The 15,978-nt window shown below is 43.9% G+C and overlaps 1 protein-coding gene across 1 annotated transcript in view; it reads left to right on the top strand.

The window, feature by feature from the left end:
* The window catches only part of Ache-2 (acetylcholinesterase 2), a 116,002-nt gene that overhangs the window by 87,046 nt on the left and 12,978 nt on the right, over positions 1–15,978 (top strand). Inside the window, exons 4-5 of the mRNA XM_076827702.1 lie at positions 7,710–7,873; positions 12,493–12,650. Coding sequence (XP_076683817.1) covers positions 7,710–7,873; positions 12,493–12,650 — 322 coding nt within the window. The remainder of the gene's footprint in view (positions 1–7,709; positions 7,874–12,492; positions 12,651–15,978) is intronic.

The following is a 15,978-nucleotide window of genomic DNA, read 5'->3' as shown; positions in this document are numbered from 1 at the left end:
CACGCGAAATTCATTATCGACCACGCGCCCGGATATCGCGTTTTACGACTTTTCTCGGCGCCCAGCGGCCATTCACTCGACGTCGGGGCAGGGGATGAAAAGGTCCGCCCGCGGTATCCCGCCGCGCGGGGTGGCCCCGAGGACCACGCCGGTCGTCCCGTGTAAAGGAGACCTCGAGGAGATTCTATTCGGAGACGGTGCCTGTCTTGGTTGCCCGCGACTAAACTTCCCATTCACACGAACATCCCTTGACGAATAAATGGACGTTAACCGGGTTAATTACTGGAGGATCCTGCCTTTTTGCGCGGCAGAGCGTTTTAGGGGTGAGTCCGGGGCGGCGAGGAGCGGCGGGCAGTAATTATTTGGGAGTTGAAATGGTAAACGATGTAAGTGCCAAGGAAATAAAAAAATTACGTTCTCAGTGGAAAGGGATGTAAACTCCACGCTGAGTTTGGTGGTAAACGCTGTAAGTGCTGGAGTAATTTATTTCTAGGATTTAGATTCTGATTTTATAAATAACAGTTTTTAAAGTAGTCACATTTATTTGGATTGGCCAGTGCTGGGAAACATTTCGTGACCCCAGAGTTTACTGTTCGATAGTTTTTAGGCGACAGACAAACACGCAAACATATAAACGTTCTGCTTTGTATATTAAGATTTCTGGAGCTGTTAGAAAATAGAGTTGTGAGATCATAAGTATGTACTGTATTTGCTGTGGTTGGGCCTTAAATTACGCGAGGATAATTTTGGCGATTTCTTACCCCCTCCCCCTCCCCGAGTATGAGAATTCGTAAGATCTTATATTCCAACCCCATCCGTTATTTCCTTAATATTTTTTACATTACATTTTTTCAGTTATTAAAATTCTTTTAAACATTTATATAATTCATGAAACTCATATTGAAAATTAGGTTTAAAAAAATATCACTTAAAACGCTACCTGATTGCCCTCCCACCTTCTAAGAAAACGTAAGAAATTCGCGACTCCCCTAAAACCCTTAGGCAATTTAAGAACGACCCCTTGGCAAGAAAATACTGAAAATCGTCACTTCTGACACTTGCATCCAAAAGTCAGTATCGAGAAAATTATCTGCGAAGTTATAAAAGTGTCTATAATATTTAAAATTTTGATGCATCATTACAATCGGAATTACGTGATAAATTGATCCGTGAAATTAATTTTAATTACAGCCCTCTGGGGCTGTTCCTGCATAAATTGGAGAAATAAAGAAATAAATATTGTTTTGTTATTATTCATTTAATATTTGCATAATATTTGAAAAAAAACATACGATATTAAAGGAATCACAGTCGTAAAAGTAGTCGTAGATCGCGTAGTGTTAGATACGAGTAAGGTCTGGGTTAGGAAGGGTCAGTTGGTCAACCCCCATTCACAAAATTTACCAAAGCTCTGTCAATTTTCAAGATACCCCAATGAAAACTAGAGCTGACACGTAGAAAAGAATGAGGAATCTAATTGAGAGTGTCTCGAGGCCCTTACACCCAACAGTACGTGTGTACCTGCAATTTTCGACGGAACGCGAGTGATGTGGGTCAGCCATAAGTCAGCCCCCCGTCGAGTTGCCGATTTTCGCCGGCTGGCGGCGCGCGGATTCGATCGGCAGGCGGGCTCCCAAGGCGCGGACGAGGTTCAAATTCGACAGGCAATTTTTACCCGATGAAAATGGCGCCGGGTGTGACGTTAATGCAGCGTGCCGTGGAAAATTGCCAAGTTAATTAAGAGATACCGCTCGATACACGTTTATTAAGCCGTCGCAACGAAATTCCAGCCGTCTATCGAGCTCCGCCGGGCATTATCGATCGCCATATCATTACGCTCGCCCCCGGGCTTCCCTCTGGACGATACTCGCCCTCGCGTCCACCGCACCCCCACCCCTCTGGCCTTTGTAATTTTAAGGATCGTTAAAATTAACGACGTTTACCGAACACGGGAGAGCCCCGTAATGACGCTAGCGCGTTCACGGTTCCCTCCTCTGGCGGACAACGCTTCTTCTTTCACCCGGCTGGAAATTAAGTGAAACAGCCGCACGATTTCGCCGACACCCTCGTCCCCACGCTTCTTGTAACCTTCGGAGCTATTATTCCGCGACAGACTCTTTTGCGAGCCGCTCTCCGCGATCCCGCGGCAATCGTAGTCGATGACAACACTTTAGACCATATACACTTGGGGGGCTGAGAATCACAGTGGTATAAGTCCAATTTTGATAATTCGAGATAATAACAATTTTTCCGTCTCAAGGGCTCCATCTGTTTACTTTCATAGTGAGTCAGGCTATACCTTCATTCTTAACTGGGAAATAAAAATATGCCTCTTTAGAACTTAAGTAACAAGGCCAGAGCGTTTCGAAACATACTGGTGTAACTTACAACGTGTAGTCCGACTAACAAGGAGAGGTTTTCAGCTACCCGCCTCCGATTGCTTTGGTTTTTGGATATGTTTTAGAGGGCCGGAAAATAAGATATACGTGTTTTTTTATATCGTCGCATTTTCATATTTAGGGGGTTAAACCACCCCTCAAAGTTATCGAATTTTGTAGGTATCCGCGTCCGATTACTTCGGTTGTTTTATATGTTTTAGAGCATCGAAAAATAAGAAATACGTGTCTTTTTATTTTTGCCCATTTGCACCTTTAGGGGGTTAACCACCCTTCAGTGTTCATAAGAAGAGGTACAAAAGTTCCTATTGTTTTGTACTTGTTTTAAAGTATATGCATATTTATTATGGTAGAATTTTAAGCCTTTTGATGTGTTCCTACAACTGCAAAATATACGTAGATTTTTTTATAACACAAAACGCGAAACATCACGCGAGTGACTTACACCACCACGAATCTCGGGCCCCCACTTATAGACACGGCTCCAGTTGACTGCCTTAACGCAGAGATAAAATCATCTACGTGACGTCACATGTGAGCACAGTAATGATAGAAGCTCCAGCAATGTATAAATATTTACGAAAATGTAATTTAATAATTCTCCTTGCAATTATTCATACAACATGTTTGCACCAGTATTAATAATTATTCAGAAAATATTCGCGGAAGAAGATATAACCTCACTTGTATATATGGTCTAATTAAGGTAATAGGGTGTTTTACGGAATATAAAAATGCTCCTAACTGCAAAACTAGGCATCCTCGGACATAGCGTATAGTAACTTTTCTTATTACTTTGCCGAGCGGAACCTATCCTGGGAAAATGTCCCACATTTTTATGAACACCCTGTATATGGTGTAAGTCGTGGACCCTCGAAAGTGGCGGCGATAAATAACGAAGCCTCCTGTCGGTTCTGCTGGCGATTCGTCTCGCGCGGAATGGCACTCCCAAGTTCAACGCGCCCCCGCATGAAGTTGGCGGATGCTCGCCAATTTTCCGCTTTGTCGTGGGTGATTCAACTTTTTCAGACGCGGTCGCGAAACTTCCCCGCGCGATCGTTTACGGGACGTCCAGGGGGGTGGATTTATTTAGCCGGCCGGAATGCGGTCAATTGAAAGCTTCGCCGGGGTGGGGGGGTTAATAAATCTGTTGGTTTCAGCGACCTTTCGCTGTTGGACAGCTTGAACGATGCTCGAAATTTCGACGGGACAGGGGTTTTAACGAACTCTCGCCGATCCTCGATTTTTCCCCGACGGGGGAGGAATTCTTGGAGTTCCTCCGGCGAGGCGCGGAGGGCCGCGGGTGATCGGTAAAAATCGTGGCCGCGCCGGAAGTTTGATCAAGTTTTAATGAATTGATGGAACGGGGGTATCCTGCGAGATTAATTCGCGGGGATGCGAGATTCACGCGCTCGCGAGCCCGAAAGTTAAACAATGCCCGCGCAGCGTGTAAAATTAATCCATCCCGCGGCGGCCGCGAATTAAACTCCCTGCCAACTTATTCGGAAGTTACAAACGGAGCTGCGCTTCCCCGCGGATTCGGCGCTGGCCGTTCTTAATTCAGGGTGAACGATCCGATGGTACATAGACGAGCATGTGCAGGGTGCGGAAACGACTCCTCATATTTCCCGCTACGAAACTTGAGTCTTCTATTGAGCTTGGCTTTCGTGGGTTTCGGTTGAGTTAGGTTCGGTGTTACGTGGAAGCATTGCCGGCGGGTGTATCAAATTTGAAATAGGGCTGTTACAAATATTCTCGAAGTATAGGAATATTCGAATACCGGTGGAATTCGAATTTGAGACACGAATAATTCTAATATTCTAGTACCGGTAGAATCCGAATTTGAGATTCGAATAATTCAATTATTCTTGTACCGGTAGAATTCGAATTTGCAATTCGAATCATTCTAATATTCGAATACCAGTAGAATTTAAATAATTCTAATAATCGATTACCAGTAGAATTCGAATTTAAGGTTCGATTAATTCGAATATTCGAATACCAGTAGAATTCGAATTTGAGAATCGAATAATTCTAATATTCGAATCCCAGTAGAATTCGAATAATTCTAGTAATCGATTACCAGTAGAATTCGAATTTGAGATTCGAATAATTCAAATATTCGAATACCGGTAGAATCCGAATTTTAAATTACCAGTAGAATTCGTATCTGAGTTTCGAATAATTCGAATACCAGTAGAATTCGAATTTGAGTTTCGAATAATTCGAATACCAGTAGAATTCGAATTTGAGATTCGAATAATTCGAATATTCATATATTATTCATTCAAAATTCAACATAAACGTGAAAATTTGATGCAAATATTACGTCGGCTGGGTTATAAATTTATACACGGTGTCGCAGTATCGATGGTCCAACCGAAGGAGGGGTGCTTTATATACAAAAATAAGTTGAAAGTATAAAACAAATCCTTTTCATTTGAAATTTTGTAAATCGACTATGAATATTCTTCGACTATGTGTAAAGAAAAATGAATCTTGTTTTCTCATTTATTTTAGAAATTATAGCCAATTGAATTTGCTAATTAAAATTTTGCTGACCTTCATTCTGATCACCCGGTATCTACATATTCGACAAACTATACATACTTTTCAGGATTGGTGCAGTTTTCTCGCCCACTACTGTACATACAATTTTGCCATTATCCGAGGTTACGAGCAGCACCGGTATTTACTTGATACACCCACCCCCAACAGGGGGCGTTTCCTTGTTAGATCTCAATTAAATCTGAGCCAGGGTTGGTTAATTCTAGGTTAGGTCCAGGATAGGCGTGGGTAACTTGCCTCGCCGTCCGTGCCCGCTAATCACTAATCATTAGGTCAACAGAATAAGTCGAGGCAAGGAGATCCATCCCAGGTCCCACACATTCCCCTGCCAACGTCGCCACTTCTACGCCTCGAGTCCACCGAGCGGCGGATTATTTTTACGAATACCGAGCTCCCCTATCCCAGCGTGTCAGTCACGGAGCGGCGATAATTTTCTGCGACCTCCGGTTTGATTGAGGTAAATTCCATCGAAGCCGCCGCGCTATCGAGCTGGATGGTCCCCGCTGCTTTTCAGCGGCGGGCTCCTTTTATAAATTCCGCGGGACGTCCTGTTATGCCGAGGCCGCCAGCTATTTCGGAAAGGAAGGCAACTGTGATAGGTTCACGACTGAATCAATAAAGGGCCCCGCTGATAAGGCGATGCCGCAAACCCCCGCGCTGTCGAGAGTGGCCGAAAATAAATTATACACAGCAGGATTGAATTTCCGGCGTACACCTCCACTTCCATTCTCCCTGCCTCCGTTCTCCGCGTCTTCAACGCGGTTAGACCGCTCCCTCTCCAGCGACTCTCGCCCAACTTTTGCGCCGGAGATAAAAGCTCGACGAGTTCGTCCCGAGTTCGTAATAATTAAAGCGAAAATAAGGGTGGCCGGGAGCAGCCGTGAACGCGTAGTCGGAGGATTTTAATTAGCTCGTCGCGCTTTATTATTCCTTGGAAAAGGTCAACGCCAAGAGCATCGATCGCGATTCAATGCCGGCACAAAAGCTCCGTGATTGGCCCTGACTGCCTCGTGCCCAGACCAATGGAAATCTCACCGAAGAATAAGAAGAAGAAAACTTTAAGCGAAACGATCTTATTTCACTTGATCAACAGTGCAGTAAGAAGTGAAAAATAATTATTTTCTTGTACCACAGTTTAGTTCCGCTGGTGACATGTGACTTTAAATAAAATCCTGGGCTTTAAATAAACCTAATTTAATACAGAACCAAGGGATGAAACGGTTGGAAGTTAAAAAAAGGTATTAATTGAATTAATTTAATTTATGGGCGTCCCACGATTTTATTTAAAATTTGAAGTCACGTATCACCATCGAAATTGTAGTACTAGAAAAGAACTATTTTTTAGAATGATTTAAAAGAGCAAGAGATCGACAGGATCCTGAAGAATCAGTGGTGTAGCTCGACCATTCATCCTCCCCGACCGTTCGTAAAGCCCTCGCATTTGCAAGCGCCACAATTTAAATAACCGCCATATCCGTGCCCGCCGTGTTTGCCGACCCTCATCGGCGACTAACGAAGCCGGCTAACAGCAGGGAAAAATCGCGCACCGTTTACCGGCAAGGGGAACTCGCGAAATTCCTTGGAACAAAGTTGCGGCGAGCCGGAGTTGGGAATTGGGGCCGCCCCGAGACCCGTTTCAAGATTTCTCCTGTCAGATTCAATTTTACAAGTTGCCCTGAATTAATCTCTATGCAGGACTCACTCGGGCGGCGGGCTTAATTAATTCCCCGTTCGAAACATCTGGCCGCGCGTTATCGCGCCAGCATCGATCGTTCCAACGCGACTGTAATTCCAGGGAAGAGTCTCCGAGGCCGTTTCAAAGTCCGCGGTGGTTCTGATTGGCCGGGACAAAATGATGTGGGGTCAGGCAGCATAAAAGGTAGTTCGAAATAATGGGCTTCGGGGGATCGACTTTGGCTCAGTTGGTTAAGCGTCTGGTCAGTAAGCAGCGGTTCCGAAGAATCCCGGGTTCGAATCCCGTCGCCCGAGGTGTGTTTTTTTCGCGGCTATCCGAGAAAAAAACGTTGAAATTACAAAGCCTGTTCCAAAAATGATAATATAAAGTGAATTTGGGCCATGTGACCTGACCCAAAATTGCCCAAGGAGTGATCGAAAGTTTCCTAGCGAGAGGCAAGCAGAGCAGGGGCGGCGCCTTGCCGTTGTACGTCAACGAGCCACATTCAGGAGGACAAGCGTGCAATTTCCGACCATTCTAGCCCGGCTCGCAATTTTCCTAGCCCAGAGCAGACGCGGGACCGAGACGCCCGATAACCATAACGGGAGAATGTGTCCCGAGGCAAGAAGGCGCTCAGTCGCCCTCTACGGCTCCGCTGACGCTTCGTTGATCCTCTAAAGACTCTGCACTCTGCTGCAGCCACTATATTAGAATAATTTCAGCTGCCAGTAGACACCTGGGTGCCCTGCGACCCGCCTCGGCTCGTAATAAGTATTGCGACCCCTTTCGCCTCGCCTACAACGATTCCGCCTTCCTGCCTTTGTCTTCGGGCTCTGCCAGCCGTTCGAGTTGAGCACAAAGGCTGCGAAAAGCCCGACTAGCCCAGCCCTATCCCGACCCCACGGGTTCAAGGGGCTAGCCTCTTGAAGCGCGCCACTTTTCCACCCTGCGAAATGGCACCGCGGCAAATGAAAACCGAGCGGCTAATGGGGAATCGCGTCGGGGGTGGACGATGGTCGATGGGCCTGACGCATTGGAGCGGGCGTTTAACCACGTGGACTGTGTTTCAGAGGACGAGCACCAACGTGTGGGGCGAGTGGATGGGCGTGATGCACGGCGACGAGGTCGAGTACGTGTTTGGGCATCCTTTGAACATGTCCTTGACGTACACCGAGAAGGAACGGGACCTGTCCCTCAGGATGATGCTGTACTTCTCCAAGTTCGCCTACTCGGGGTGAGTTTGCGCGGATCGGGAACCGCTTGGTAAGAATGGTAGCCGCCGCACGGTGCGGTGAACTGCACTTTCTTCTGTCAAAATGGTAGAACTTTTAATAGAAATAAGATAGAGGGGAAAATATTGAAAAAGTATGACAAAAAAGTTTTGACTTTGAAAATCTATGGCAAAGAATTCTGAAGGGCACAAAGTGCATTGCTCAGTGGATAAAAATCTAAAAATCAATATTTTTTTTTGCGATGGTTTTTAACATGACCGTAATCCAGACTCTTTGTTTGTATATGAACACTCGAAGGAAAACAAAATAAAAGCTCCCAACACTCAGAAAACACTTATCAAACACGATACACGTGCTAAAAATAACTTGGGAAATAGATGTTTCGAACAAAAGTTTGTCAGTATTGAGTTGACAACAAATTGCAAAAGTAAATATTGTTAAAAAAAAATGGGGAAAACTTGAAACACACTCTATAACGGAAAAATCGCGATTTCCTTCGAAAATGTCAACTTTGACATAGACTTTCAAAGTCAAAACTTGTCTGTCATACTTTTCCAATATTTTTCCCTTATTCTGCAACATCTTAGCTTTAACCTCGAAAAAGATTCACCCCTCCGTCTCGGCTCTATCAAAAGTTCTACCATTTTTACACAAAAAAGTGCCGTTTGTACCACTGTGGGATATTATTCAACATTAGGGTGGTCCTTATTTATATGTGTCGAATTTTTTTGTTCTTTTTTTTACCTCACCCCCTAGAACGGTGTCATTTCATAAAAAAATGGTTCCTGAAAAAGTTTATTGCAATCGGACAACAGGAAAGGGTGCCAACCGGGCCTTAAAGTTTAGAATTCATCAATGGTTTGAAGAATTTCTCAAAAATGATAAGCGCTATCGAAATTTTGTTCAAATAATATTAAAAGAGCATACAATTTTCTACAATTACTGTATATATCATTTTTTCGTGCTTCCAACCATTTTTTAGATAATCACGTTTGAATATAGAGAAATCGGCACTGCGCGCGTGTAGACAATACGTCACGTCGCACAGGTGGGACGCGCGAGGCGCGGACCTCTCTATATTCAAACGCTATTATCTAAAAAACCGTTGGAAGCACGAAAAAACTATATATACAGTAATTGTAGAAAATTGTACGCTCTTTTAATATTATTCGAACAAAATTTCGACAGGACCTACCATTTTCGAGAAATTCTTCAAATTCAAATGATCGATGAATTCTAAACTTTAAGGCCCGGTCGGCACCCTTTCCTGTCTTCCGATTGCAATAATCTTTTTCAAGCGCTATTGAAATGCAACCATATTAGGGCGTGAGAGCAAAAGAAATCGCAGGTTGAAAATAACGGCCACCCTATTCAACGTACACGCTCTAGCCTAAAAGCAGCCCCCGCGTCCGCCAATAGAATCGAGCTCGCGGAATGTATTAGCCAGGATCCACTTGCCTCTTAACGAAATGAGATTATTGATCGCGGGCTGTTTGAGCTGTACGCGTTTCAGTTGACCCAGCGTATTATTTTACGACACGCTATCATCGATCAGCTCGTAGGGAACGATGCGCGCCCTCGCGTAATCCTGGCAATTTGCGAGTAAAAAGCTGGGCGCTCTGTTTACGTCTGAATACAATACAGTGGAGTGCGGCGTTGCCCATCGTTTAGTCATCTGCCTTTCGTACACTCGATCCGCGGCGGGATTGCCGAGACACTCGGCCAAAGGGCACCCCTGCCGGAGAACATCCGGCGGACGTTCACCGATACTGGAATCTCGCGGGCGCCGCTCGATCGCTTGATATTTAACGCCCGGGGCTTGTCCACCTATTTCACCAGCTCGCGGAAAGTTCAGTAGGTTGTCTGGCAGCCGTCGATTCTCCCTTGGTTATTTAAAACCGCGACTGGGACGCGGTTGCTTAAAATTGCATTTCGTATTCACGTCTGGCCTCGTTTGAAATATACGCGGCTGAATAAGGAGCTCGGGAATTTCGCTGGGCGAGGGGGTGGCGCGAGGGGTGGACGGGGGGATGGTATTTTAACTGGAGAAGAGATGTTTGGGCAACAAATTTGACTTGCATGGAAGCGCGTTTAAAAAGGGATTGGAGGGCTCGAGGAGCATCCCTTCGGTGAACGCTAAACGTACCACGAGCGGTCAAATGACCGGTATTAAAATTCGGTTCAAAATTCTGCATTAATTTTTGTTTCTCCCGTCGATTTGGCTTTATGATACATTCTTGTGTTACCCGTTTAATCATTTTTTTACCGTTGCGTTTGTTTCATTTACATACACCTAGGAGGCGAAAAAGTAGGACGGATTTTAAGAATTTTTTTTTCGGTCAAGAAATTTTTTTATCAAAGAAACATTATGTACATAGGAACGGTCATACTTTTGTCTGTAAAATGTGAAATTTTTATTTAAAAAATTGGAGAAGAAGCTGCGTGGTAGCTGTTTCGGTAGAACGGTTTTTAGAAAAGGCGTCTGCGGTAACCATCATAAATTCGCTGTTTTTCATCTGAATTAAAAAAAGGAAAAATTATTCTTAAAGTAGACAAAAAACTAATCCTTAAGTTATTGAAAGAAATAAACAACATAAATGGAGTATTCGAAGATCAATGAAAAGCTAAATTCTGAACATGGAAAAAAATATTATTATACATTATTTTTTATTTCCATGTTAAAAATAAAAATGAAAGTATATAATTTTTCTATTACTATCTCAAAGTACTTCTGTGCATTATTCCCCCCGTTAAATTGGCATTACTTATATCCAATTTCCAAAAATAAGACCCTTACTTCCTAACCGATCATTTATTTCCTATCGGTTACGGTAGGAATAGGTATGCATAAATAAAGTGGCGGTACGTTCGGCGTTAAATGCTTCTCGTCTAGCAGCGACACGACGATGAAGGGATCCCCGTGCAAGTGCGATTGAATTTTGATAAATCGCGTAGCGGGCCCAGTCTAAAATTAGAGGTCGGCTGCTATATCCGAGGGCGATGAATATTTTCGGGAGTTTATTGTTGGGACGGGTGACGTCGCCAGCCGAGCCGGAAAGTCAGCCGGAGAATTAATCTCGAGCGAAGGCTCGTCGTATTTGGCGACAGCCATTAAATATTAACGGAGCAGACCGCGATACGTTCCGCGGGGCTCTTCAATCTGGGTTAACGGAAGGGGTGGAATTATTTATCGGCCCCGATACAAAGAGCTCGATATGTCACGCGTCAGGCGGGCATCATCTATCAAGCTAGCTGCGGCTCCTTTTTCCAACGATTATCGCCGCACGAGGCTTCCACCCCCAAGGTAGCGAGCTTGGACATTATTGCTTTAAGGGTGGGCGTTAATTAGGGCGACCTTCGACCGCAGTGGAAGCTCGGGGGGTCGATAAAATGGCTCGATTTCCGTTCGACGAAAAATCCACGTAATTGGGCGACTGCCTCCTTCCGCGACTCGCTAATTAACAAAAAGGGGATGGCTCTCGATGGCTAATCGATTAATGGGAGATCGTCCCGCAAATATTTGATTGCCGCGTGAGTCACAAAGAACAGGTGTGCTCTTTCCATAAATAATAAACCGGCGCCGCGGAGGGTGCAGGGCTGATCGGGGTTGTTGTTAAGTTTGCGCGAGGTTGCTTAATGGTTTTTAGTGGGGTAGATCTGGGGCGGGAGTAACATGTTGAATGTTTTAAAATGTGCCATTGCCATTAACGCGAATTTTGGTTACAGTGACAAATAGTAATTGAAAATTAAGTTTTTCTTTTAGAATTATTTACAAAGAGATGAAAGCAAGTACAGACTTTTCCTTTCGCACAATGTTTGTTACTATCACGTAGAGTACAAAAATATTTTTTTGTGTACATATCTATTTTACAAATGGCGATACACGAGGTTAAATTTAAATTCTACTGGTATTCGAATCACAAATTCGAATTCTACCGGTATTCGAATATTCGAATTCTACAGATATTCAAATATTCGAATCTCAAATTCGAATTCTGCTGGTATTCAAATGATATTCGAATCTCAAATTCGAATTCCACTGGTATCCGAATCTCAAATACGAATTCCACTGATATCCGAATCTCAAATTCGAATTCTAGTGGTATTCAAATAATATTCGAATCTCAAATTCGACTTCTACTGGTATCCGAATCTCAAATTCGAATTCCACTGGTATCCGAATCTCAAATTCGAATTCCACTGGTATCCGAATCTCAAATTCGAATTCCACTGGTACCAGAATCTCAAATTCGAATTCCACTGGTATCCGAATCTCAAATTCGAATTCTGCTGGTATTCAAATGATATTCGAATCTCAACTTTGATTTCTACTGGTATCCCAATCTCAAATTCCTTTTCTACTGGTATTCGAATCTGAAATTCGAATTCTGCTGGTATTCAAATAATATTCGAATCTCAAATTCGAATTCCACTGGTATCCGAATGCTTAGAGTATTCGAATTCTGCTGGTATTCAAATAATATTCGAATCTCAAATTCGAATTCCACTGGTACCCGAATGTAATGAAAAGTACTCGAATATTCGTAACAACCCTGCGCGTAACGAATCGACCTTACTCCACTTCACTCCACCTTAAAAATCGCGACGCATTATTTTGCAGAAAACCGACGGCTGAGGAGTCCGAGTGGCCGCCGTACTCAAGGGACCAGCCCCAGTACTTCATCCTCGACGCGAGGAAGGTGGGCCTGGGCAAGGGTCCGCGCACCACGTCCTGCGCTTTTTGGAACGATTTCCTGCCAAGGTTGAAGGGGATCCCAGGTACGCAAAAGACTCTAATTCAACGTTCCACGAAGGCCAGTGAAAGCGTCCCGATATGCTCCCTGTCCCGCTATCGATTCAGAACCAGGCACGTTCGCGCCCCGCCTCCAACCCCCGACGCGTAAACATCGCAGGCAGAGGACGTCACGGTTCCAATTTTCCGCGGGGCATATTTACGAAGATACCCCCGCCGAATAGCTGCGTGTGCTTTGAAATATCGAGGCACCGCGTCGACAAATTGTCGCCCTCTAACGGGGAATCGAGCACCGCTCGACTGATTGAAAAGCAAGCGCCACCGATCCATCACCCATCGATGCTCTATTAACACCGACCACCCCATTCCGCGCGCTTACAAGTAAGATCGACGCCTCGGAACCATCCCCCGTAATTCCGAGGCGAAGCCGCGACGCATGATTCAGTGTCCGCGTGATTTTCCACGCCAGCTTGCCGCGTTTCATTACCCCGATACAACGGCCGACGCCGCGCGTTGCGGTACGCGTGAACTCGTTTCGCATCCCCTCGCATAATTCCAGCCTCTGTTTGCTCGAGGTTGTTCCGGATTAAATCCCGCTGTTTGGTCGCTGTGACACAGCCGCCCTCCAATTATCGATTCCAGGGATGGGAAAGCACGACGAGAGCTGCTCCGGTCCGATGTAAATGCCTCGGAGGCTAGAGACGTCCGCGGGTGCAATTCTTACGCGGCCAGTGGGTCACTGTATGGCTCCTTTGTGAAACAGATCACCCCCGGAGGTACATGGGAAATAGCTCGACCGCAGGGAGCCACCGGCCACTCGCAATTCCCAGATTAATATTGGAAAAGCGATGGCAATGGCTTGTCTTCTTTACAAATTCGTCCGCGAGTCGTATACGAGATGTCTGACCACAGAGCGACCGAAACTACTGTCCGCGCGACTCCATCGATCACTGGCAGGCTCTGCCATTCGTCCCCCTAATTCGAGAAGCGAGCAACAACCGCGGGCCCTGTAAAATCGAAGACGCTGAGATTAGTTTTATTCGCGGCTGTTGATTACGGTTTGTCGGTTCTTAAAAGCCGGTTTTTATTTATAAATTCGTGAAATTCGAAACCCGGGTTTTGAATTTAAAAAACCGGTTTAATGTACTAGAATTAATATGCAGAAATGAATTAATTATTTAATTAAAAACGTTAACCTTTTGACTTGAAATAGGATCGAACACAGAAATATTGTAGTAGGTAACAGTTTACTCATTACTGTAAAACTAATCTTCGTGAGTTCATATTTTCTGAAGAAAAATACTAAATGGAGTTGTTTTTTTATTTAGTTTTGTACGCAGTCTATTCTATTGTGTTATATTTTTCTGGATCCATAAATATTAAATGAACTCAAAAATTGTACGGATTTGTACGGATTTTAGTTAATTTAATTTTTATTTATTTACTTGGTTTTGTATAGGTACAATATATTTTATTTTGTTATATTTTTTGTGATTCCATAAATATGAAGGAAGCTGAAGATTTCTAAAACCAGTACAAATTATTTTTTCTGAAAATTCGAAAACCGGTTTAACCGGATTTTGGGAATAGTGGAATTGGAAAACCGGTTTCTCGAAAAGTCGTTTTTTGCATAAACCGTAGTGTTAATCGTTACGGGAGGATTCTCGTGTAACAGCCCCCAAAATTAACTAAAATTCTCAATTTCTTTTTGCCAAAACTATTGTTAAAATTGGATTAATCTCTTTTGGGACACAAGGAGGCATCTTTAAACTTGCAGAAATGTTTTTGCATGTCGATTCTTCTGATTATATATTACCAAGATAATAATTAATAAATAGTAAGAAGCGTCGACATAAAAATATATTTTCTGCGAGTTTGAAGATGCCTGCAAGTTTAATCCGATATTAACAATAATTGTTCCGAAATGAATTTATAAATATCAGTTACTTTTACGGGCTGTTACACGAGAATCCTCTTAAGCTCAGCTACCGACTGCCACGCTTTAATTAACGAGCCACTTAATTCCCCTTTAATCGACTATAAATTGCCAGCTAGCTCGTGTCTTTTAATAACAATTACAAGCCCGCGAAGCGGCGTGCGCCGTGCACCGGGGAATCGACGTGAATCAGAATCGCGTGTGTCGCGAGCAATTACACGATTTTTCATGATATTAAAAACCGGCAACCCGTTAATCGAGAAATAATCGTAGCTCGTTCTCTCGGTTTTCAATTCACCCGCGCGTAGCAGATATTTGTCCAAGGGGCTCGAGAAACAGGGAGCGGCTGCAGGTGAGCTCGATTACCCAGCAGCGTCACAACCCCCCGGAAATTACAGAGCCGGGAACTCGTTACCCTTCGAGGCGATCGTGGCGATTCCTCGCGCCTCCACCCGCGACGCGATTACTTACGAACTCCCGTCACGCGGCTGGCAGAGATTACAAAAGAACGGGCCGCGGAAACTTCTCCCCGCGGCTGCTCCGGCAGAGCCGGGCTCATCAGCAGTTAGCGAGCGCCAAAGGGAATGCGAGATCAGAGTATTCGATGGGCGATGATCACCCGAGGTGCTTCAATATTTATACCGCGACTAATTAATGCGAAACGAATTCCCCCACGGATTCGCGAATGTCCTTAATGAATCGCTGAACGAAGCGGCGATTCGACAGGGATATTCTTTTCCGAGCTGCAGAATTCGCAGCCTGCAGTTCGCACTTTTCATCGTGCTCACCTTGGCCAGGTTAAGAAGCACCGCAGTTTTGGGAATTTATTTCTAAGTGGCAAAAACACTTTTGTCGATTAAATTTTTTTAATAAAGATAGAGACAACTTTGAATAATATATACAATTTTTTTAAACAGATAATAGTTGGAAATTTCGGTTCTTCACAACAGTTATTCAGAATAAAGGTTCTTTATAACCGTTTGGAGAACCGAAATCGATATTATGACAGTTTTCAAGCCCTGGTTGTTTTTGATAAACAGGTTTTTCAAACGAAATTTTAACAACAGAATATTAAATGACACTGAATTGTTTGTCGGCCGACATTCAAGTTTTTCGATTGGTTGAAAAATAACAAAACAGGTACAGTTTGAAGCAAAACGCTCAGTTTCGTGTGTACGAAAATGGACCTGAACATTCATGACATGTTAAACACTGAAAATATGTTAGCAAATCGACCTTTTTGGCACATCTAGGTGTGTGTCCCCCTTAATTTCCCTTCGTCTCGCTTAATTTCCTTATATTTCCCTTAATTTCCCTTAATTTACCTAAATTTCCCTTAATTTACCTAAATTTCCCTAAATTACCTATAATTTACCTAAATTTCCCTTAATTTACCTAAATTTCCCTAAATTTCCCAT

Source organism: Andrena cerasifolii, chromosome 15 (genome assembly GCF_050908995.1).
Source record: "Andrena cerasifolii isolate SP2316 chromosome 15, iyAndCera1_principal, whole genome shotgun sequence".
Lineage (NCBI taxonomy): Eukaryota > Metazoa > Arthropoda > Insecta > Hymenoptera > Andrenidae > Andrena > Andrena cerasifolii.
The sequence above is the reverse complement of the archived record's forward strand: the minus strand, read 5'-3'. Positions and strand labels throughout refer to the sequence as shown.